Source organism: Ips typographus, linkage group LG3, assembly GCF_016097725.1.
Source record: "Ips typographus isolate SLU linkage group LG3, UJ_Ityp_2.0, whole genome shotgun sequence".
NCBI lineage: Eukaryota > Metazoa > Arthropoda > Insecta > Coleoptera > Curculionidae > Ips > Ips typographus.
In genome coordinates this window covers 1,022,613-1,046,890 of record NC_138424.1, presented here as the reverse complement: position 1 = coordinate 1,046,890, position 24,278 = coordinate 1,022,613, and the positions used below count along the sequence as shown (strand labels likewise).

General features: G+C 35.1%; 5 protein-coding genes across 8 annotated transcripts; 2 read left to right on the top strand and 3 right to left on the bottom strand.

The window, feature by feature from the left end:
* Positions 1 to 193: 193 nt before the first annotated feature.
* PDCD-5 (programmed cell death 5) lies at positions 194 to 987 on the top strand. The gene is made up of 3 exons (XM_081976908.1): positions 194 to 406; positions 468 to 582; positions 639 to 987. The coding sequence occupies exons 1-3, from the start codon at positions 341 to 343 to the stop codon at positions 845 to 847; spliced, it is 390 nt and encodes a 129-aa protein (XP_081833034.1). The 5' UTR covers positions 194 to 340; the 3' UTR covers positions 848 to 987.
* A 343-nt stretch (positions 988 to 1,330) lies between these two features.
* On the bottom strand, positions 1,331 to 7,056 carry LOC145727332 (NAD-dependent protein deacylase Sirt4-like). Of its 3 annotated transcripts, XM_081976900.1 has the most exons (8): positions 6,779 to 7,053; positions 6,574 to 6,709; positions 6,364 to 6,516; positions 6,182 to 6,314; positions 2,540 to 2,769; positions 2,343 to 2,482; positions 2,101 to 2,286; positions 1,331 to 2,048 (listed from the first exon to the last, which is right to left on the bottom strand). In XM_081976900.1, exons 1-8 carry the CDS (start codon positions 6,975 to 6,977, stop codon positions 1,579 to 1,581), a joined length of 1,647 nt encoding a protein of 548 aa, XP_081833026.1. In that variant the 5' UTR covers positions 6,978 to 7,053; the 3' UTR covers positions 1,331 to 1,578. The 3 variants fall into 3 exon arrangements, with proteins under 3 accessions (XP_081833026.1, XP_081833028.1, XP_081833027.1); XM_081976902.1 differs by lacking the exons at positions 1,331 to 2,048; positions 2,101 to 2,286; positions 2,343 to 2,482 and adding an exon at positions 5,834 to 6,131 and having other exon boundaries at positions 2,545 to 2,769; positions 6,182 to 6,278; positions 6,779 to 7,056; XM_081976901.1 differs by lacking the exons at positions 1,331 to 2,048; positions 2,101 to 2,286; positions 2,343 to 2,482 and adding an exon at positions 5,834 to 6,131 and having other exon boundaries at positions 2,545 to 2,769; positions 6,779 to 7,054.
* A 263-nt stretch (positions 7,057 to 7,319) lies between these two features.
* On the top strand, positions 7,320 to 8,623 carry LOC145727336 (regucalcin-like). Its single transcript, XM_081976907.1, has 5 exons — positions 7,320 to 7,575; positions 7,630 to 7,830; positions 7,889 to 8,107; positions 8,170 to 8,348; positions 8,403 to 8,623. The coding sequence occupies exons 1-5, from the start codon at positions 7,398 to 7,400 to the stop codon at positions 8,565 to 8,567; spliced, it is 942 nt and encodes a 313-aa protein (XP_081833033.1). The 5' UTR covers positions 7,320 to 7,397; the 3' UTR covers positions 8,568 to 8,623.
* Positions 8,624 to 8,854: 231 nt separating this feature from the next.
* On the bottom strand, positions 8,855 to 14,780 carry LOC145727335 (uncharacterized). Of its 2 annotated transcripts, none has more exons than XM_081976906.1 (7): positions 14,648 to 14,780; positions 10,424 to 10,546; positions 10,170 to 10,365; positions 9,988 to 10,114; positions 9,790 to 9,936; positions 9,335 to 9,741; positions 8,855 to 9,282 (listed from the first exon to the last, which is right to left on the bottom strand). In XM_081976906.1, the coding sequence occupies exons 2-7, from the start codon at positions 10,541 to 10,543 to the stop codon at positions 9,020 to 9,022; spliced, it is 1,260 nt and encodes a 419-aa protein (XP_081833032.1). In that variant the 5' UTR covers positions 10,544 to 10,546; positions 14,648 to 14,780; the 3' UTR covers positions 8,855 to 9,019. The 2 variants fall into 2 exon arrangements, with proteins under 2 accessions (XP_081833032.1, XP_081833031.1); XM_081976905.1 differs by lacking the exon at positions 14,648 to 14,780 and adding an exon at positions 14,260 to 14,465.
* A 113-nt stretch (positions 14,781 to 14,893) lies between these two features.
* Positions 14,894 to 21,166, bottom strand: LOC145727333 (chymotrypsinogen B-like). Its single transcript, XM_081976903.1, has 8 exons — positions 20,877 to 21,166; positions 20,662 to 20,821; positions 20,481 to 20,604; positions 15,995 to 16,215; positions 15,768 to 15,943; positions 15,349 to 15,478; positions 15,165 to 15,293; positions 14,894 to 15,115 (listed from the first exon to the last, which is right to left on the bottom strand). The coding sequence occupies exons 1-8, from the start codon at positions 21,087 to 21,089 to the stop codon at positions 14,916 to 14,918; spliced, it is 1,353 nt and encodes a 450-aa protein (XP_081833029.1). The 5' UTR covers positions 21,090 to 21,166; the 3' UTR covers positions 14,894 to 14,915.
* Between the last annotated feature and the right edge of the window lie 3,112 nt (positions 21,167 to 24,278).

Genomic DNA, 24,278 nt, shown 5'->3' with positions numbered 1-24,278 from the left:
GCAAGTGCCTCTTCCGCGGAACTTTAGTAATCGTGTATCGCGTAATCGCGCTGTTAAACTGGCTGAACGTCTCATTGACGAGTGGCCATCGTAACCACAACACACACACACACAGGTTATATTGTGTTCTCTCTCTAACTAACGTCATAGACAGAGAAGAATATAGTTAATTGTTTTGACAACTGACTTCATCGCCATCACCACCTAACCCCAAAATTCTAGAATCAAGTAACAACAAAACATGTTTAATTTTAGCTCAAATTAGTTGATTTAAATAGCCACAATCCCGTAATTGTTCTCAAAATTGTGTTAAAACAACTTAAAAAAACTCATATTCATTATGGGTGACGCTGAACTGGAAGAATTGAGAAGACGAAGACTGGCTGAACTACAGTCCAAATATCAGGTAGGACAACTCCCCAGGGGAGTTCTAGGGCGACTTAAAACGGTTCTGTGTTGAAATATAGGGTGGTGGCACTGATCCCGAAGCCCAAAAAGCGAAAGAGCAACAATTGAAAGATCAGGAGGATGCCAAAAACTCTATTCTGTCACAGGTGTTAGACCAGGATGCTAGGGCTAGATGTGAGTTGATAAACCACAACAATAAAACAATTTTTACTGTAATTTTTCTTTTTTAGTGAATACACTGTTGCTGGGCAAACCAGAGAAAGGTAGGATGGTGCAAGCAATGCTGCTTCGAATGGCCCAGAGTGGGCAAATAATGTCCAAAATTGGGGAGAAAGAACTGATAAATCTCCTGGAAAATGTCAGTGCCCAAACTCAAAGTAAAACTTCAGTTAAGTTTGACAGGAGAAGAGCAGCCTTAGACTCAGATGATGATTTTTAACAGTTTTTAACTCACAATCTCTATTTATTTTGTATGCTTTATGAAGATAGTATCAATAAGGTATGTATTGCCTTTTTTTGCTAGCTAGGGAACCTAATTGATTATAGCATTAAATACAGCAATTTTACACTTTAAGAAAAGTTTTTGTAAATTACTCCTTTTTTTTTAATAGTTATTTATGTACACACTGTATATTACTATACTGTAAACTTAGAAATGCATTTTCAACCTTGATAGACCAAGAGAAGTCTGCCAAAATTAACCAAAACAGAGAGTGCAGTACCTTCGCCAATTGTCAAGAAACTTTATCACTTATCAATTTTTATTTGAAAATTATTATAACTGTGGTTGGACAGTAAAATCTTCTCTGCTTACTAACTACTTCAAACTTCTCCATTTTTTTATTGATTTTCATGGTGAATAAACTATCTAATTTTTATTAACAGTGAAAGACTTAAGAGACTTAGGTAAGGTAAATGATGGTTTTTTAGCTATAAAGTTAGTTTTATTTACATTTTGATATGTGGTACAGTCCACATGTGTAGCATGTGCATAAATCACAGTTCTGTAATTTTCACTCATACTACACAACTGTCTTTACCATAAACTACACTCAAAATGAACCTTAACTTAAAATTGCACACAATTACGAATAAATATTATTCACTTATTAGCAACAAAGCATACCTAAAACTATGTCTTAAAGAGTTGGTTTAAGTCAGTTCTCCCAGTTATAAATTTAAAGGACCTTGGGCGGCCATATTCTGACCCGGCTGCGGTGCCGTATATTTTTTATTGCGGCGCGGCACGATGGGCGGATAGTTTGAACGCATGTTCGACACTTTGTTGTCGCCTTTCTGATTGCGCGTCTTGATCCAATCTCGAATTTTCCTACCAACTTGGTAGTAGTGAAAGTAGAGCAGGAATAAAACTAAAAATGCTACTAAAAAAGACACTAAAGTGACGACCAGAGCGGACACCGGACTGTAACTTTGTTCGTCAGATTGCGTGGGTGGTGCAGTGGGTGGTTCCAGTTCATTGTACTCGTCTTCGTCTTCGGGAATGATTGGTACAGTGGGTGGTACCATCGCTTCATCTGTGGCCTTACCGGATATTGTAATATCAGCGCAAGCGCGAAATTCTTCTTGTGGACCACAGCCCACTGCTCCGGTTCCATTGGGACAGTTACCCCAATTATTACCTGAAAAAGTGTTGGTTGAGGGGTGTAATTGGTTTTTTAGCAACATAATTACCGGCAATGTATTTCCACTGCAAAACGCAATGTTTGCAGGTCTGTTTGGGCAGTTTGTACTTCATCTCATAGATTTTATTGCCTTCCGTAGGGAAATAGCGGTATTGTAAGTGTTCCATTCCTGACTGAGGTTTGGCTAGTTTGAGAATGTTTTGGTCAAGGCATTCCTGAGTTGTGGTTTTGTAATCTTCAATCAAATTCACTCATTATAGTTAATATAAAGTTGAAAAACAGTGGACTGACCTGGACAGATCCGGAACTCAAAATAACCATTGTGATTGGCGGTTAATTCCACTCTAATGTTTATAGTGGCACCCACACCATACTTGCGCACTACCACCCCTTGACCAAACACCCCTCCATACTCGTGCGCTCTCGGTTTCCTGCAACAAAACCGCAAAATTAGCAATCTGTGAAATTGTAGGTTAATCTCTACTAACTTGGAGTCCCAAGCATCACCGCATACACCACATTTTCCCTCGTTTTTGACCCATTGACGAGTGAATCCCCCACAGTAGAGTTCGTGGTCGTTGTAGTTGTGGGGCGTGTCAAAACCGTACCTCCACGCCGACGCCCTAGAGGGCGGTTCGATCAATCGTCCGTGACTTTCGATCCAATCGATTAACGAAAGGAGACAGGTAAATAGTAACCAAAAACGTGAATCCATATCCTACAACAAAAACCTGGTTAGGTGGGCGTGGTTAGAGTTTAGGGGTGTGTAGCTGGATGGCTGTGATTGGCCACAAAATGATTACTGGTTTGAATTCAAGTGTTCTGATTGATCAAGAGGCGTGACAAACTTAGACTAGAGGGTGTGACTAAATCAGATTTTATTACAATTCCGCAATATTCAATTAATTTTATAAAAACTTGTGTTTATAGACATAATATAGATCAAACCAGTCCCACTCGGTTTGCCTACTTATTAAAAAAAACCTACGACCTACAAGGATTTTTGTTTAATTATTTCACGCTTTGACCAACGTCCTTGCCTATTACATTTTATACGAAACAACGCTGATTTGCGGTTATTCAGTCCACTGTTCTTCAACACAGTAAATCACTTTACTTTAGAGTGTTATTAAATTAACTAAACACAACACACGAATATTAATTGTTTTGAGTTTATTTAAATTGCATAACTCGATGGCCTAAATTATAATCTTGTCGCAACTGAAAATTACTATTCAATTAAGGCTGTTTATGTAAAAGGTAGTGTACGAGGCTAAATAATATTATTATACATATGCTACAACATTTTTATGACAAAAAAAAACTACAGTTAGTCGCATCTATAGGAAGATGACCGCTCTTAACCTGAGTGGGTTAATGGTCGCCATATGTGTGATATAAGTTCACTAAAGGAAATTTCTTACTGTGGGGTTCTCAGAACCAGGACCGAGTGTATAATAATTAATTGGGTTCCAAGTTGAACTAGTTATTAGTTTTTCTTGTGGTTTATTATTCGTAATTACTTGTGTTTGTGAAAGGTTCTCGTTTAAATAATATGTACAGTTGGAGAATATTACTGTATCAAAGTTTCAAGCATATTGAGAGAGAACGTCAAGCATGGCCGGCTACATTAATGATGTTCATTGTTCTTCTGCAAGATTCAAAATATCTCATCAACAAGTTTAAGTAAGTTGGTGCAGTGCATTTCGAAACGAATCATTAAGGCTGGATCTAAGTTAGGCAAAGTTTTCGTCACTGTAACACTTTTTATATGGGGCTGACTCCTATTTGTGTTGTATCAACCAATTGTGCATATATCAGATCACGTGAGTGTAGTAATATTTTGATGTCAACTCTGAATTCTTTTGCAGAACCAACTTTTATTATTTTTTTTAGGAAATGTGGAACATTTTTGAGATTCTGCATCTTTCAGTACAAGTTACTGTAAAACTGGTATGGTTACTAAATATCTAAAAGTAAAAAATAACACTTATGTATAATTCATTTAATAATTATTACCGTAATAGTAACCGTTATTGGAATATTATCTGAAAAAACGAGTTACTACTTTACAGGGTAATCAGCTTGTAGACTGTATAATTACACAAAGCAAAAATATTGAATAACTGAATTAAGAAACAATGCTGCATACTACAGGTTATTAAAAAAAAAACAGCAACATCAAAAATTAAAGACATTTACAGGGTGTTATACCATAAATACAAAGACACATTCAATATTTTTTTCTGTGTTAGAGGATGTTAACTAGTGGTTCTAAAAATGTATTCCTGTATTTATTAAAAACCCTATATAACTCGTCACAGCTAACTTAACAGAGACTTGTATAATTGTAAACTATTAGAGCTGGAAATATTAATGAATCACACAGTTTTTCTGTCAAAACACTTAAAAAAAAATTATGTTGTCCAGTGTTGCCGCATTGATTTTTCGTTTCTAATAATCTAAAAATGTTTCTCATTTTGATTTAATCAATCATTAAAAAAACCAATTACGTCCATATGCTCGATTATAAATGTGGTAAAATTACAGCCAATTGGTAACGATTATCATTTTATTATTTGCGTGACGCATTCCATTTTACTTAGAAAGCAATAAATTCGAAATTTTCAGGCCGATTTCTTTCATTTTGCTATAATCACTCAACATGTTCATGATTTAGTTGCATATTTTGTTCACAGTTGATGTAATATAAACAATTTTAGTAAATTCTTCTAAGTAGTAGAAAGGAACCAATTAAGTGTAAATATTATGTTCTTGATGGTTAATTAAATAGTTTAAAAATTCAGTTATATAAAAACATACATGTATTTTTACGGTGTTTTCAAACTTATTGGCATTGAGACCAGTTAGCCCTGAATTAGGTCGTATAACCCGTCTACGTGACTCAAATTCTTAGTTGTACACCTTAGGAACTTCCTGAAATTTGTATACTCTCTGATTCATCCTACTTGCAGCTAAAATGACTAATTAGACCAACATTATGCAGGTAATTTTAATTAAGAGTCTTAAACTGCTTTTTTTTTCAAAGTAATGTTTCATGTTGATATAACTTTCACCCAACGAATTTATATGCAACAACATTGACCTTGTTATGGTAGGCACATTTCGGCCTGCTGACATCCTTTCCGAGTAAATATATGCAGGAAACGCCATTGTTTACCAGTTTCTTCCTATTTTTTTAAGTTAAATTAAAATGCAACAACTTTGCAAAACGTTGATGACTGAGAACTTTATGCTCGTTTTCGCTGTTGTATTTGAATTGAGTATGGAATCGATTTTGTTTGGAAGTTTAATTACAATTTTAATGCCAATTTTGCGTGTCTGCTTTCTATTTTTAGTAAAAATTTCAAATTAGTCACTAATAAAGGCTCAAGCTTGAGAAAGTGATCTTACCAAAAAGGCACTAAACTGCTGCAACACTGTTTATTCACAACAAAAACATGTTTTCGCCAGTGGTTGGCGTGCGAAACAACTGAAACGCGAAGAAACAACCGACTGTCGCCTATCCAACCGCCAGTACCAGAACCAGCCACTTCGACTTTTAAGTGGGTAACTAATTCACCGCCGTTCGCAGCAAACTCGATAAGCGGAAGAGAAACTTCCACCTGGCGCTTAATTGCGTATAATCAATTAATAGGCACACTAAATGACAAGAAAACCAAAACGAAAAAAATATCACACATTTTTTTCTAGTAGTGACTTTAAGAGACATCTATAGGAACAGTAAACAAAACACATTTTATTTTATAAATTTAATTTACCAAGAACATCACCACATTTAGCTTCCACCTTAACCTGTACCAGTTTATCAGCTCTAGTAGGGCCAATATTGACCACACACACCTCTTTTTGCTCCTCCAAAGCTTGCAAAACAATCCTATACCCTGAGAAAACTGAAAGACTAGAACCCAAGACTAGTAAATGATCACTGGATGAAACCAAACTTTTCACAAGTTCCACCCTGGTTTTAGGGACATTATCACCAAAAAAAGTAATGTCAGGCTTTAAAACCCCTTGACAAGACTCACATAAAGGTGCAGTAAAATTATTAATAAATTCCTACAAAATGAAATGTACTCAAGTGACTGAAAGGTTGAAACCACCCTCACCACAGGAATCTCCACATCACCATCCGGCCGGATCATATTAACAGTTTCTTGAATGTTAAAACTGTGTTTCTCCATTAGTTTCTGTTGAATGTAGTCTCTATCATACAAAGCATCACAGTTTAAACATATCACCCTGTAAATATATGATCACAGTGATTGAATGTGAAGGAGATTTTAATCACCTGTAGCCAGTACCATGCAGTTCAATCACATTTTGACTGCCAGCTTTAAAATGCAATCCATCCACATTTTGTGTGACTATACTGTGGATTTTTCCACGTTTTTCCAAGTCAGCCAAATAGTAATGAGTTGAGTTGGGTTGGCTTTTAGAAAATCTAGATAAAACCTGCATTTTACCCCCAGATAGTTCCAATGTATGGGGTAACTATTACCTGAACCAACCTACAAAGTTTCGAGCCCAATACCTTTGCCTTACAGAGGCAGATTTAATAAATTCAATGTGTTGTATTGGCTTAGTATTGGATCGGGCGTACATTCCTACTTCTTCAGAACGATAATCTGGAATTCCTTGAACAGGAGACAAATACTGTAAAGTGTTTCTGAGCAAAAACTTGACTGTACGACTTTTAGGTGTACCTGATTCTGTAGAAACTCCAGCCCCAGTTAGAACCATTAACCGTTTGGAACGCAAAATAAACTCCCCCAGTACCTTAACATCCTCATCCTTAACTGGTTTATGCTTGGGAACAAATTGGTGCAGTTTTCTGGGGTTTTTCAGTAAAAGGCTAACTAAAGATACATTGCCCACCAACGAATTCCAGCCATTTCCACTCATTTCTGAACATTAAAATCATATTTATTATTAATTTGTTTATGTAATATTAGTTTGTATAAATTTTTAAGGTTATAAATAGAACAAATTTGTTAAAGTAGGGTTATTGGTTTTATTACCACAACATTGACAATTATCACGTGACAGTGGTGTTTCTACAACATGGCAATGACACGTGGTGTTTGTTAATAGTTGCGGCTGGAGTTCCTGGAGGACAAACAAAACTTTCATTTTTAAATCATCATAATTAATAAGTGACTTGCAATATTGTTTCAAGTACAGTATTTATATCACTGTGATAATTTTATTTATATTTAGACTGTAATCAATAATAATGTACTTGACTGTAATGCAATCCATATTCAAGGTCATTATCTAAAAAGCTTTCTGTTTTAATCATTTTTATTAATTTTTAGTCAGTTTATGTTGCCAAGTAAAATGAGCGCGGTTATCGAAAGAATTGTCGAAATTCCGGTTCTAACGGTCGGCGAAGGGCCCCACTGGGACCTAAAAACGCAATCTCTGTATCTGGTGGACGTAATAGGACACAGTGTCCACAAATATGTCCCATCAACTGGACAACACACTTGCCTAGCTTTGCGTAAGTCATTTCCCCTTATAGCAAAACCATTTTTTTAATAATTGACGATTCCAGAAAAACAATCATCATTTATAATTCCGGTTAAAAATTCCCTAAACCAATTTGTAATCACTCAGGATAATGAAATTTCACTTTTAACTTGGGACAGAGATTCTTCAAAAATAGAAAAATTGGTGGATGTGATTGAAGAAGATGGTAGTACCAAGAATAAATTGAATGATGGTAAATGTGACTCAACTGGACGACTGTGGACTGGTAATAATAATTGTACTTCACAGAGCGTGGTTTTGAAACGATTTTGCTATTATTTTAGGTACTTTGGGTTTAGCAGGTTCGTCCATTGAAGAAATGGTTTTTAGTTCCACTGCCGGGTTTTACTCCCTTTATAAAGGACAGCTGAAACGTCACTTAACCAACGTGAGTCTCTCTAATGGAGTGGCATGGAATGACCCATTAAAGAAATTTTACCACGTTGATAGTTGGGCTGGAACCATCAGTGAATTTGACTTTGACGCTCAAACTGAAACCATTTGTAATATAGTATACTGTATAAATTCTCCACCACAAGTGGATGAAATAGCATCAAAATTACAGCTAACAAACGCATAGTGTTTACAACAGAACCCAAAAACCTTACTGGAGCTCCGGATGGTATGACAATCGATGTTGAAGGTAATTTATGGGTAGCCTTAGTGGGCGCTGGTAAAATTGTCCAGATTAACCCTCAGCAGCCCGGAAAAGTACAAAAAAGCATTGAACTACCCACCAAACTGGTATAAATATATAAATTTTTTAGTTTTGAAAATTGGTAGTCAACTAATTTTCAGGTAACATCTTTAGCGTGGGGCGGTCCAGGTTTGGACATTTTATACGTTACCAGTGCCAACATGCCTATAGGTGGATTACCACCTAATCCACCAGTAGATGGATCAGTTTACACCATAACTGGATTGGGCAGTAAAGGACTCCCAGCAAACGATTTTGTTTTATGATTATATTTAGTGTGTCCTTAATAATAGTTTTGAATAAACCCGCGTGTTAGCGCTAATGTTTTTTGACACATATTACACACACACTCCATCTATTGGTAATTGGTGTTACAATTATCTATAAAGCTGTGAGTTTTTAAATTAACCGCTGTTTGAACTGTTAACTTTAAATTCAGTTGAAAAAAAAACAAGTTAAGTATGGTTCAGACTGTGATTTTTTTCATTTTTATTGTACACTCTTGAACTTGGTTTAAATTTTTTTTGTTATTTTAGAGCAAAAAAAAACTGTACGTTTTGTGTCTTCTATATTTTCTACCATCACCAACTAAACATATTTACAGTGCTGACACGTATAATTAACTCCAATTGCTCTGCAGACTAGCAACAACATCACTTAAATATCACATTACTCTATTTAATATTTTTTAGTTGGGTAACTTTAAGCTTTAAAACAATTAGCAATTGCGAGTCCTAAATAACTGAAACATCATCACAATGACCACTAAACCGAAACTCTTTTTTGAACAGTTTGCTTGATTTCTTGGTTTCTGCCAACCCATTTGGTTGGGTTCGTCCACCTCATTAGTCAGCTGATTACCTGCGGCCGGGTACCACGTCTCTGTCGTGGAAGTGGACGGGTTCCAGATTGATGATGATGAGGACTCGAATTTGGGGGTGGTACTTGATGACGGTGATGATCGATAGGAAGTCGGACTGGCTGTTGTGATAGAGTTTGATATAAATTAACTTTGATGAAGAAAGTCATTTACCTGAAACGTCGGGTCTGTGCAGCTCAGCGTTAACATTCCAACCAGTTTCTTTAGTTTCAAAACCATTTGACATCATCGAAGGTGTGGAGGAGATTTGCTCGGGTTTCCAAGTGTTTGATCTGCCGTAAGATGAAGGACGTGCTCGTGTTCCTAAATGTTGAGTTGGTGGTACTGAACCTAGACCTGGTGGATCATCTTCTGGTGTTATGCTACTTGATCCCATCCAACCAGTTGTGGTAGACACTTTTGGTACTCTCGAAGGGTACATTCCGCTAGTATGGTCTTGACGTTGGGTGGTACTGCTCCAACCCTCACTGGCTGCAGTACTCAACACTGAAGAAGGATCTGAACGGTCTGAGTAGGATATCACCGAGTCCAATGTGGAGGAACAATCTCCAGAGTTAGGTCTGTTCAAAAATTTAGTAAAACCTCACAAAACAAAGAAAAAAACTTACATGTAATTGATGCACTGATCTTGTAAGAATTTCAAAGCTTTTTCAATGATTTGGAAAGCAAATCTGGAAGCGGGACCTCCAGAAACGCCTCCATCGCACAATTTCCTAGTTTCTTTAAGGACGCATTGCTTAAATCTGTCATGGGAACTACGCATGGGCATTATAGAACATACAAGCAAATCAATTTGTGGTGTTTACCAGCATAACGTTGACTTGGAGATGACTTCTCCTTGCTCCACCTGGTCTACAAGGAGATTGTACTGTAATCCGCAATGGGCTCTTTCGACCACCGTACTTTTGATACATGGAGCATAATGAAGGTACTCTAAAGTTAAAGAATTGCACTTCTTGGATGAGAACTTTACCAAGAAGCATTTTACCTTTTTGGTAGGCAGGTTGCATGCACATTTGGTGTACACTCTCTATAGGGCTTTCAACAGCCCTGTTAAACTGTCGTTTCTGCATGTCGGTAAAACAGGTCTCTGTGTAAGCACGTAGACAGTCGACGAACTCATTCCACGTCCTACAAACCAGGTCGATGTCGTTCAAATTGTCTGGAAACACCAAATGGGCCTCCTGGAAGTGTATTGGTAAAAAATTTGAAATTTTTGCCATTGTTGGTTGGTTGGGGGACCTTTATTAAAGGATCCGCAATTCTAACGCATCTATCATATTCCTCCTTTGAACAGTCGCGTCTTTGAGGAGTAACCATTCCAGGGAGAAGGAGAAGAGTAACTAGAATGTTCCACCACATTATCTGAAACATGAGACTGACGTCACTACTGATGAACTTTATGATAAACCGTCATTTTTCTTTTTGATGATTCTAAGAAACATTTCTTGCCGCAATTCTGGATAATTAATTCCAGATTTTTATCGCACGCGACACTTTTTCAAGGACTGATTTTAAATACTTGTGTTTTGGATTTGAAACAGTGCAGTACGGAAAATTTCTGCTTGATCTAAGAACAATAAATGCCGCCACTGGTAACCCCCCCTAAAAAATCACAAAATAGAGTGGAAACAAATTGAGGTCAAGCAAAGTTCTTATTATAACCCTCTCAAGATTGCGTGACTGGATTGAACAGCGAAATGACCGGAAGAAGGCCAATATGGCGACTATTCCAAGGAAAATCCCTCAAAAATTCTAGCAGGAAAAATTACTCTGATGGTAAAAATACCCTTAAATGTAACGTGTTTGAAGTACGTTAATTGTATAGGCTTATCTATGGCTAAAGCGTGATTGGAGCCCTTAAATTAGGGCCAAATCCTGCTAGAAATCAACCGCACACTATCTTAACCTAAATCTCACCAGTTATACCAGCATTTTATGTGTGTTTTGTATTTACTCACAGTAAATACAGTCCAAAAACAAAAACGAATCTCGTCACAATGGGTGGACAATCTAGGTACGAATTTCCCGGAATTGCACGTTAACCAATAACTAAATTAACCTCTGGTTAGTGCACCATTTAAATTAGCGGAACGACAGTAAAGTGGACTTTACGGAAGTGTGGACACAGTTTGATTTGTTTAAAATAATCAATTCTCACATGTTTATGTAACGCAAAATAGATTTAAATGTGCAATGATGAGCTTGAGCACTTTGACAGTAAGAGATAGCGCCAATCTGACGGTGGGAATGAATTCCCCGACCCCAAATTAGTCAAAAACGAGTGGTCACTCAATATAGTTAGTTTGACAACGCTAAACCAACCCTACGGCAAATTAGAGGACCCTTACGGCAAAATTGCGGCAAATTGCAAACTTTCTGATAAAGGCTCGAGTGAGGGGTGGTTTTTTACTAAATCGGGGACGGGGAATTCAATGGTGTAGTCCGTTTTTTTGTATCTGCTACGCAAGTCTAGTTTTCGTTTCAGTTTTCCGGCCTGGGTAAGAGATAGCGCCAATCTGACGGTGGGAATGAATTCCCCGACCCCAAATTAGTCGAAAACGAGTGGTCACTCAATATAGTTACTTTGACAGCGCTAAACCAACCCTACGGCAAATTAGAGGACCCTTACGGCAAAATTGCACATTCTCTGATACAGGCACGAGTGAGGGGTGTTTTTTTACTAAATCGGGGATGGGGAATTCAATGGTCCTGTTCGTTTTTGCGTATCTGCTACGCAAGTCTGGTTTTCGTCCAGTTTTCCGGCCTGGGTAAGAGATAGCGCCATTCTGACGGTGGGAATGAATTCCCCGACTCCAAATTAGTCAAAAACGAGTGGTTACTTAATATAGTTAGTTTGACAGCGTGAAAATGACCCTACGGCAAATTAGAGGGCTCCTGCGGCAAAATGCAAATTTTCTGATAAAAGTATGAGTGAGGGGTGGTTTTCTACTAAAACGGGGACGGGAAATTCAATGGTAAAGTCTATTTTTGCGTATCTGCTACGCAAGTCTAGTTTTTGCCCAGATAAACTCAAAAAACACTGTCCTTGAACGGCAAAAACGTCATAACTCACGTTCTAAACGCCTTAGAAGGTTGATTTTTGGTGTCAACGTAGCTTAGACTGTACAGTATGTTTGTTAAAAAAATCAAGTCTCTAGGATTTAAAGTAGGGCAGTATCAGGCCTGGAAAATTGAGAAAAACTGAAAAAACCCAAAAAACACTGTCCTGGAACGGCAAAAACGTCATAACTCACGTTCTAAACGCCTTAGAAGGTTGATTTTTGGTGTCAAGGTAGCTTGGACTGTACAGTATGTTTGGTAAAAAAATCAAGTCTCTAGGATTTAAAGTAGGGCAGTATCAGGCCTGGAAAATTGAGAAAAACTGAAAAAACCCAAAAAACACTGTCCTGGAACGGCAAAAACGTCATAACTCACGTTCTAAACGCCTTAGAAGGTTGATTTTTGGTGTCAACGTAGCTTAGACTGTACAGTATGTTTGGTAAAAAAATCAAGTCTCTAGGACCTAAGGCAGGGGCGTAGTAGAATTCACTTTGACAGTAATAAAATGTCACCATTTTTAAAAAAAGAAAATGAGATGGAGATACTTTCAGGTTTTTTTGGAGAAAATTAAAAAAATATAGTTGTTGCCATGCTTAGAACTTTTATAATTAAGTATTTTTTTTGTAGCGTCCATGTAAATGTGGCAACGCTGTCATGACTAAAAAAAACAATTTTTTGCAGAAAAAACGTTTTGTCATTATCGGTTCATCAGGGGCCACATACAGGTCCACAGTGAAAAATGTGGGGTTAATTCAGATATGGGACACCCTGTATATTATTACGTCACTTGATTCAGATTGTCATGGACTACTTTACAATTTACTATGTACTGTACAAAAAGTGTACACTTTCTAAGATATACAGGATGGTTATTTAGGAAAAACTGGTTTGACGCAACAAATTTTGGTTTGAAATTTGAGCACTCTGTAACTCGGTTATTTTTGGGAGTTCAGAGAGATTGGACCACACAAATTAACCGTCTTAAGCTCCTCTTTATAGTGGCGTTAAACAAAAAATTCTATCTGAAAAATTGCGTACAGGGTGACCAAAAACAGTCAATCACCATAATTTTCATGCACACTCTGTATACTGGAAGCAAAAACGGTCCTGCAACCTTAATGTCCTGAGTTAAGCAGTTGATTAAAAACAATTTTAATCTCTTGCACATTTTTCCTAACTTTCACCGTTTTCGAGTTATTAAGGAAAAACTGGTTTGGTGCAACAAATTTTCAAATCAGTTGAAATTGTGGTTTGAAATTTGAACCCCCTGTAACTTAGTTATTTTTGGGAGTTTAGAACCACTTAAAGGAACCGTTTTGAGCTACTCTTTCCAGTGGTGTAGAGTAAAAAGTTCTAACTTAAAAATTGCGTACAGGGTGACAAAAATAGCAAACCACCATACTTTTCTTGCACACCTTGTAGAAGCAAAAACATACCTTGGTGATTAGAAACATTTTTGGTCTCTTGCAATTTTTTTGTAACTTTTACCGTTTTTGAGTAATTCAGGAAAGACAGCTCTCAGCAAAGTTCACAAGAGAAAAGAGGTTTCCAAACAGTTTTCTGTTATTAAAAAATCCGGTAGAAGATTAAATATTGAAAAGCGCTGACAACACTTTAAAGTGTCTGGAAGGTGTGAAACTTTTGTTGTTTTGAAACCGCTGAACTGAGAACTGTCAATAACCACATTTGACGTGAAGTGGTAAAGCAAGTGGCCGTTGCAGAAAACTGTTCAGAACCACTGGATGACAAAGAGACTTCCAAACATCTGGTTTGTTATAAGATTTTTGATTAGCACTCAAACTGTTGCAAACCGCTCACCTTTATAGTTTCAGCGGTTCTCAATAAATACAACCCATCTGAAATTGTGAAATACATACAATTGCTGGAAATTACACAACTGTTATGAACCGCTGGTACTATTTAAACAGAGTGTCCCCAAATTAGTTAAGCGACGTTTTGGTTACTTCTAAAGTGGTAAAATTGGATGATTTATACGAAAATTGATTGAAACAAACCTGGTTGGACACCGTGCAGACTAGATTTGGTTACATTTGAGTTTTCTAAAGCAAAACTATTCACAAGCACCGTTTAAACAAACAAATAGCACGTAAAACTGACTGATCCGCGATATATTGTTGTTACGCTCCGAACAACGACTTTTACTTTCTGGCGTTTGCCAACCATTGAAACATATGAAAAAGCCCCATCTGGGTGATCAGCAAACCAAAACCGACTTTGGTAGGACACAGGAAACTGTCCGGTTCCGGTTTTTTTTTTTACATAAACGGAAACGAATCAATTGTTTGCCGCAATTTTTCTATTGTAGTTGCGAAGGGCGTAATTTTGGTTCATATACCGGGTGGATCAACAATATTTCGGGCTTTTTAAAGCAACAGAACTTACCTTTAAATAAAACCGGCACTAAACCGACAACCACCACCGATGTAAATGACCCTTAACGACGAATTTGGGGGAGCAAAAACTACCCTGCATATGCACGCTATAATAGTAAAGGAGGGGAAAATTTGCATTGGCCATGGAAAGGGGGCGCAATCTCTTCAGGTTGTATTGTTAAGACTCGCTCAAACACTTGGAGGGGATTGATTTGGCAACAGTGTTGTCAAATCCTTAAGAAAACCACTAAACAAGTCTCTCTAATCAGTCTAATCTATTAAACTGATTTCATAGTTTCGGTCAACCAATCGTTTAGTTTGGCAACGTCGCAAAACACCATAAAGTTCATCAAATCGCAATTATTGCCATTGTTCAGTATGATTGAGGCCAACCCTCGAAGGTACCAACGGCTATTTTTTTTCAAAAAAAATCCGGCGCCACTGTCGCCAATACAAACACCAGTGCCATCTCGTGAACCTTCAATTAAAACAATACATCGTTAGAATCAAAATAAATGTCAAGTCACCTGCGCAAAACGTTAAATCCGACGTCAATTTGTAGTAGGATAAGTTGGAAAAAAGACAATCATTTTGGGACACCACTGGCATGTTGATAAACTTGGCAACGCTGCTGCTGTATGTATGCACCTGATTGGCTGAAAACAAATTATCGAATCAATTGATTCACCCTGTATATGGTTGTACATGTACATTTATCCGTGCCCCATCCAGCTACAGTTCCCATTTCATTGACCACTCTGTCTATGTCGTTGTCTCCTTCCCACAAACAAATGGGGGCGATTTTGGTAGAGAATTCTATAGGACGGTCCAGCATAATAATCTGTAAGATTTTTAAGGACAGTTAAGTAAGTATGGCAACGCTGTTTCAATTTGTAAAACAGTTAAAGTAAACATTACAATGTTGTCACTGCTAGTTTAGTTTCGTATAGATATTAACTATGAATTTTCTTCCAACTTAGAACTTTAATAATTATGGCAACACTGTTTTGGTTTCATTAATAATCAAAGTGATGAGAAACATGCTTTAAAAATATCTTAATTGACATTTCTGGTTGTCAACGTGAAACTCAGATAAACAATTACTTAAATATGACAACACTGTGACTTACGGCTATGTCACCGTGTCCAGAATTAGCATCGAAATCCGGGTGGGCCCTGACAGCGGAAGCACCCCTTGTCACCCCCCCATTGGTAATCCAACCCTTCAAATTGTTACGTCCAAAAACCAGGACAATGTCTTCCGTCCGTACCACTTGCAGTTTAAAAAAATTGACACAACGCGCAGCTGCAACACTGTCAAACTGTCATTTGGTTAAAGCGTTATTGCCAAACTTACCAGTGACCACGTGCCGGTTTGACACCAAGTTGGCGGTGCACTTGTATTGGTAGCCGGTATCAGTGGCCGTAAACATGGCGACCAACCAAGGAAAATGGCCGTCTGCCGCCGTTTCCCCCCCTACTATTAGTGGGGTCACTAAACTGCGCGCTACACCGCACTGGGGAGTTTGGTTTGACGGGGTGAACGTTGGCAACACTGGATTTGGTTCCAGTTGGTTTCTGGAAACATACATCGTTAATGCGTTGTTGCCGGATTGCTCACAAAGTACAGGAATAAAACACACATACAGATGCACAATTCTTTTATTATTAAGTAGGTTAAAAATACAATAAAATAAATACATAAATACTAATCATTACAATAAAACTGTACAGAAAGACAATAATGGTTAGTAACATTTGAGAAATTTTTTTATACTTTTATTTTCTTTATTTAACATAATGTACATTAAAGCAAATAAATAAATTTACATAATGGCCTGGACTAGTGTTTACATGGACGGTTGATTACTTGATTTGAGGTGGTAAGTAGGCTTTGGATTTGCTGCAAAAAAAAAACACTAAAATAACACTAATTTCACTTAATTAAGGCGATCGAATCAAATTATTGTTACTCTTACCGTCACTTTGGCAGCTACATCATCACTCACATGATCTTCCAAATATCGTTTTATATTAATCTTAGTAAAATTTTAAATATCATTGTAGCTTTAAAAACGGTCACGTGGACTTTAGGATTCTATTTTTTGGATTAAAAATGGTCACAAGATTGTCAAAATATCATTATAAACTTAAAAACGGTCACGTGACATTAGGAAAGCCTTTTCAATCTTAAAAACAGTCACCTGGACTGTAGGATTCTATTTTTTGCATTAAAAACAGTCACGAGATTGTCAAAATATCATTTTAAACTTAAAAACGGTCACGTGACATTAGGAAAGCCTTTTAAATCTTAAAAACAGTCACCTGGACTGTAGGATTCTATTTTTTGCATTAAAAACAGTCACGAGATTGTCAAAATATCATTTTAAACTTAAAAACGGTCACGTGACATTAGGAAAGCCTTTTAAATCTTAAAAACAGTCACCTGGACTGTAGGATTCTATTTTTTGCATTAAAAACAGTCACGAGATTGTCAAAATATCATTTTAAACTTAAAAACGGTCACGTGACATTAGGAAAGCCTTTTAAATCTTAAAAACAGTCACCTGGACTGTAGGATTCTATTTTTTGCATTAAAAACAGTCACGAGATTTTCAAAATATCATTTTAAACTTAAAAACGGTCACGTGACATTAGGAAAGCCTTTTTAATCTTAAAAACAGTCACGTGGACTGTAGGATTCTATTTTTTGCATTAAAAACAGTCACGAGATTGTCAAAATATCATTTTAAACTTAAAAACGGTCACGTGACATTAGGAAAGCCTTTTCAATCTTAAAAACAGTCACCTGGACTGTAGGATTCTATTTTTTGCATTAAAAACAGTCACGAGATTGTCAAAATATCATTTTAAACTTAAAAACGGTCACGTGACATTAGGAAAGCCTTTTAAATCTTAAAAACAGTCACCTGGACTGTAGGATTCTATTTTTTGCATTAAAAACAGTCACGAGATTGTCAAAATATCATTTTAAACTTAAAAACGGTCACGTGACATTAGGAAAGCCTTTTCAATCTTAAAAACAGTCACCTGGACTGTAGGATTCTATTTTTTGCATTAAAAACAGTCACGAGATTGTCAAAATATCATTTTAAACTTAAAAACGGTCACGTGACATTAGGAAAGCCTTTTAAATCTTAAAAACAGTCACCTGGACTGTAGGATTCTATTTTTTGCATTAAAAACAGTCACGAGATTTTCAAAATATCATTTTAAACTTAAAAACGGTCACGTGACATTAGGAAAGCCTTTTTAATCTTAAAAACAGTCACGTGGACTGTAGGATTCTATTTTTTGCATTAAAAACAGTCACGAGATTGTCAAAATATCATTTTAAACTTAAAAACGGTCACGTGACATTAGGAAAGCCTTTTAAATCTTAAAAACAGTCACCTGGACTGTAGGATTCTATTTTTTGCATTAAAAACAGTCACGAGATTGTCAAAATATCATTTTAAACTTAAAAACGGTCACGTGACATTAGGAAAGCCTTTTCAATCTTAAAAACAGTCACCTGGACTGTAGGATTCTATTTTTTGCATTAAAAACAGTCACGAGATTGTCAAAATATCATTTTAAACTTAAAAACGGTCACGTGACATTAGGAAAGCCTTTTAAATCTTAAAAACAGTCACCTGGACTGTAGGATTCTATTTTTTGCATTAAAAACAGTCACGAGATTGTCAAAATATCATTTTAAACTTAAAAACGGTCACGTGACATTAGGAAAGCCTTTTAAATCTTAAAAACAGTCACCTGGACTGTAGGATTCTATTTTTTGCATTAAAAACAGTCACGAGATTTTCAAAATATCATTTTAAACTTAAAAACGGTCACGTGACATTAGGAAAGCCTTTTTAATCTTAAAAACAGTCACGTGGACTGTAGGATTCTATTTTTTGCATTAAAAACAGTCACGAGATTGTCAAAATATCATTTTAAACTTAAAAACGGTCACGTGACATTAGGAAAGCCTTTTAAATCTTAAAAACAGTCACCTGGACTGTAGGATTCTATTTTTTGCATTAAAAACAGTCACGAGATTTTCAAAATATCATTTTAAACTTAAAAACGGTCACGTGACATTAGGAAAGCCTTTTTAATCTTAAAAACAGTCACGTGGACTGTAGGATTCTATTTTTTGCATTAAAAACAGTCACGAGATTGTCAAAATATCATTTTAAACTTAAAAACGGTCACGTGACATTAGGAAAGCCTTTTCAATCTTAAAAACAGTCACCTGGACTGTAGGATTCTATTTTTTGCATTAAAAACAGTCACGAGATTGTCAAAATATCATTTTAAACTTAAAAACGGTCACGTGACATTAGGAAAGCCTTTTAAATCTTAAAAACAGTCACCTGGACTGTAGGATTCTATTTTTTGCATTAAAAACAGTCACGAGATTGTCAAAATATCATTTTAAACTTAAAAACGGTCACGTGACATTAGGAAAGCCTTTTAAATCTTAAAAACAGTCACCTGGACTGTAGGATTCTATTTTTTGCATTAAAAACAGTCACGAGATTTTCAAAATATCATTTTAAACTTAAAAACGGTCACGTGACATTAGGAAAGCCTTTTTAATCTTAAAAACAGTCACGTGGACTGTAGGATTCTATTTTTTGCATTAAAAACAGTCACGAGATTGTCAAAATATCATTATAAACTTAAAAACGGTCACGTGACATTAGGAAAGTCTTTTGAATCTTAAAAACAGTCACCTGGACTTTAGGATTCTATTTTTTGCATTAAAAACATTCACGAGATTTTCAAAATATCATTTTAAACTTAAAAACGGTCACGTGGACTGTAGGATTCTATTTTTTGCATTAAAAACAGTCAAGAGATTTTCAAAGTATAATTTTAAACTTAAAAACGGTCACGTGACATTAGGAAAGCCTTTTTAATCTTAAAAACAGTCACGTGGACTGTAGGATTCTATTTTTTGCATTAAAAACAGTCACGAAATTTTTAAAATATAATTTTAAACTTAAAAACGTTCACGTGACATTAAGAATGCCATTTTAACCTTTTAAACCGTCACGCGACCTTAAGAACGTCATTTTAAACTTAAAAACATGTGACCATGTGACCTTAAAAAGGCCATTTTGTCCTAATAAACTGTCACGTAATTTTTAAATCATTGTTTTTAAACTTAAAAACAATGATTGGAAGTTTAAACTTGAAAACGGTCACGTGTGACGTTTTAAATAACATTTTGACATATAAAACAATCACGTGACCTTAATGTTGTCATTTTGTATCTAATAGACAAATCAATGTAATTAAGAAAATACTTTGTTTTGTAGGAAACTAAGTTCTGCAATTTTTTGTAAATGTAAAGACCATTTTCTTTTCATTTACAAGGGAAACTTGCTTAGCTGTTTGATTTGATTTAAGCAAATCTCACCCTTATGAACAACTGGAATTTGAAGGAGCTATAGCACTAGAATACCTGTTTTACAAATTAATGTAATTAAAGAATATTTTGGCTTACTGCAAACTTTAATTACTACAGTTAATTTAGCTGACTGTCTATTTTGTTTTAGGCAAATTTCACCCTTATCAACACTAAAAATCATGTTGTACGGTAGAGGAAAGTGATATAAGGTTGAAAATCGTTTCAAATAAATTGCACGGTTAGTATAGTTTCCTCTGAAACTTGAGAAGCTATTATCATCCTTATAAACCAAACTGGATCGTCTCCTGTAAAATTTCAGCAGTTTGTAGAAAAGAGAATTTTTGGAAATAAGCAAATTTTACCCTTAAAAACATTTTGCTATTTTGTAGATTTTGAGACATTTTGAGGGTAAACTTACCTTTGTTGGCTCTGCTGTTCTTCGATCTGTTTGGTTGGCAAGTTGGGTTGAACACTATTGACAGCATTGAAAAAGTAGTTGTGTCCCGCCCACAAACTGGTCACTCCTGGACTTCCGGGAACCACTAAAAGTACCACAAAAGTGAAAATAGTTTCTATTTTTTGTTGTTATTTTAACTTACGTTCTTCTGGAGGTCCATTGCAGAATTCCTTACGGTTGTAGATTATTCTAGTGATTTTAGGAATGGAAGTTTGGAAAGGAAAATACAGATCGTAGTTTAGGATGCTTGTTCTTTTGTTGATGATATCCTGGCCTGGTGTCAACATTTTGATTTTCAGTTTCTAAAGTTATAATAATAATAATTAATTACATTAGTAACTGTTAAAAAAAACTTACCACTCTTTTGTTATCAGTGTAGTACCCTTTCATTGAAGCGTTCACCCCCAAACTGAGTTCAGTGCTGCCATCGTACGGTAAACTGATCGTTCCGTACACTTCACCGTTTGATTGCCGCTGATATTGGAACACTTCAGGACAAGGGCTGTCCTGCCCATGCGACATTCCGGACAAGAACAACACTAAAATACCAACCAAACATTTGCCAAACATGTTGAGAATCGCTTGTCACTTGTTCGTACACTTTGTTGACTGATTTGCAGTAGTAGTTGAAGGAAGCCTGGGTAAGACGCTTTATTTATATGGTATCTGGTTTTACCGAGATGCTCATTTGTTATTAATTATTCCAGTGGCGTAGCACTAGACGTAGGAGTTGTAACATGAAAAAATACAATTTTAAGTAACACTTTTTGTGATAAATTCGCTTCCTAAAGGGTTGGTATTTGGTTTAGTGTCCAAGGGTTGTAAAAGAGACTGTTTGGAGTGGTTTTTTTTGTGAAATAAATTTTGATTTACACGCCACTGGGTTTTCCTTGCTTAATTCGTAAAAGACTTGCTTTAATATTTATTAATAACAGTGTGCAAACTTTTTTTGGTTTGTAAATGTTTTCATTAATATTACGGGTTAATCGATTTTTATTTATTGTGTTTTGATAGAAATGTTATGTTAGTTAATAGGCTGATTTTTATTAAAAACATAGTAAACAAGAAAAACAAACTAAAATTCCGAAAAATGTTGTAGAGAACTCCCCGTAATTTTTAAGTTAATGGGTAAAAAATACTGAAAAAACTGTAAAATTTGCTGCTGGTCATATACTTTCGTTTTATTTGTTTCTATACTGTTTTTCCTTTTTTTTATTTTTCTCTCCACTTTTTAAAATACATTAGGTACACACAGTTTTAATTAAATCAGAATAATTGTCATTAAGACTCAATTTGCGTTCCCATCAAACTGAATTACAATGGAAAATTTCCTTACAAAACTAAATAGTTGCAAGCTAATTTAGACTTAATTTACATCACTTTTAGTATTTGCAAAAGTTTTTGTTGAAACATTGCTGCAGTTAGATTGCTTTCAAAGTCAGTTTTAATTGAACTAATAACTTATGGTCATTAAGAACACTTTAGACTGTGACTGATCGGGTGTAAAAAGTCACAGTCAAATCAGAATTTACTTTAAAGTGCCCTTAAATTGGTCGGTGCAACTCATTTTGGTTATTTGTTAAACTAGTAAATTCCATTACCAAATTAACTAGTTTCAAGCAAATTTCAACTTAACTAAAATAAAAATAAATAATAAAACGTCACTTGTGAGTCAAAATAATTAATTTAAATGTCAAAAACATAAAATCACAGTAAAAAATTTCTAAAATGTGACTATAGATAAAGAAAATTTAAATTTGCATTAAAAATAGTCACGAGATTTTCAAAGTATAATTTTAAACTTAAAAACGGTCACGTGACATTAGAAAAGTCGTTTAAATCTTAAAAACGGTCACCTGGACTTTAGGATTCCATTTTTTGTATTAAAAATAGTCATAAGATTGTCAAAATATAATTTTAAACTTAAAAACGGTCACGTGACATTAGGAAAGCCTTTTTAATCTTAAAAACAGTCACCTGGACTTTAGGATTCCAATTTTTGTATTAAAAACAGTCACGAGATTTTCAAAATATTATTTTAAACTTAAAAACGGTCACCCACAGTGCAACTCATTTTGGATATTTGTTAAACTAGTAAATTCCATTACCAAATTAACTAGTTTCAAGCAAATTTCAACCTAATTAAAATAAAAATAAATAATAAAACGTCACTTGTGAGTCAAAATAATTAATTTAAATGTCAAAAACACAAAATCACCGTTAAAAATGTCTAAAATGTGACTATAGATAAAGAAAATTTGAAATTTGACATGAAAACAGTCACAAATACTTATTTAGAATGTCTACAAGATTAACCTTAATTTAGCAAGTAGAAATGTATAATTTGGATTTATGACTGTCAAAATGAAGAATTTAAGTATCAAAAACAAAGAACGACAATCAAGAATGTTAAAAGTGTGACTTTAGATTTTTAGATGAAAAGACTGTCGTACATTTCAGCTAAAAACAGACATAATTACTAGTTTAGAATAGTCAAAATCGTAGTTTTTCATAGAAAAATGTACTGTCAAAAATAATTAATTTAAGTGTCAAAGACAAAGAATAACAGTTAAAAATGTTAAAAAAGTGACGTTAAATGAAAATACTGGAGATTTGAACTGAAGACGTAAGTAATAATTACTAATCTATAATGTTAGAAGACTAGTGTGACATTTGGAACGTCAAAACCTTAATTTAACCAAAGAAAATGTTTAATTTGGATTTATGGCTTTGAAAACAACTGTACACTTGGATCAATCACATCAATTATTGATTTACGCAATTACTGGACATGCCAACTTCAAACCGAATGTCAATAAGCATTATTTTGACTTGCGCTTAAACTGAATTGCAGCGGAAAATCGTATTACAAAGTCAAATAGTGTCAAGCAAATTTCACCCTTATTCCTGCGTTTCAGGGTTTTTTTCTAAATTTTTATATCTCCTTCTTCTTCTTCGTCTGACTAGGATTGCTGTGTCATTTTTAAGTTATGTTACATTTTGATTTAAATATAAAATAAAACAAAAATTGACCGCAAACTAAAAATAGTAATTGTGCCGAAAACCGACCGATTATAACGACTTCTTCGTCGGTCATTAGATGAATAATCATATTAATAACTTCGATTAATTATCGCGCTAATCGACGTAATATGATAATAACAACTAATTTTTCGATTGACCGTATCGTGACTAATTCAAAATACTGTCAACACCTGTTCCCTGACGATTATTTAAAAGCAAATTAAGGTCTCATTTAAAAGTAGTCATTTCTTAATTGTTTTTCGATATCCCGTGGTGCCGATTTGTCTGCGACTTTGTTTCACGATTACTCATCTCAGTTGATGATCATTATGACGATTTTTTTCGGTTAATTAACTGGTTTTGGTCACAAAAAAAAAAAAAACAGATGGGCCCAGTGTAAGTCTAGATTTTGTACTAAACATACAGTTGGTAGTTTTTTTTTAAAATTATTGCAAAGATTTTGAAAAATTAAAAAACAGAAACTAAAGACTAAATTTTTACTAGACTTAACTTAGACTAAAATGTCTTTAGTCAAATTCATAGTTAACAAAATATACCTAAAAGATGCGTTTGTTATATTATTGTGTTTATACAGTAATTTTTGGATTTTCAAAATGGAGGAAACTTCAGTTTTGGTTCAGCTGGAAATAGAATTTTGACAGTCAAAATTGGACATTTTCTTAATCAAAATCAAGGTTTTGACGTTTTCAGAAACATTCTAAATTAGTAATTATA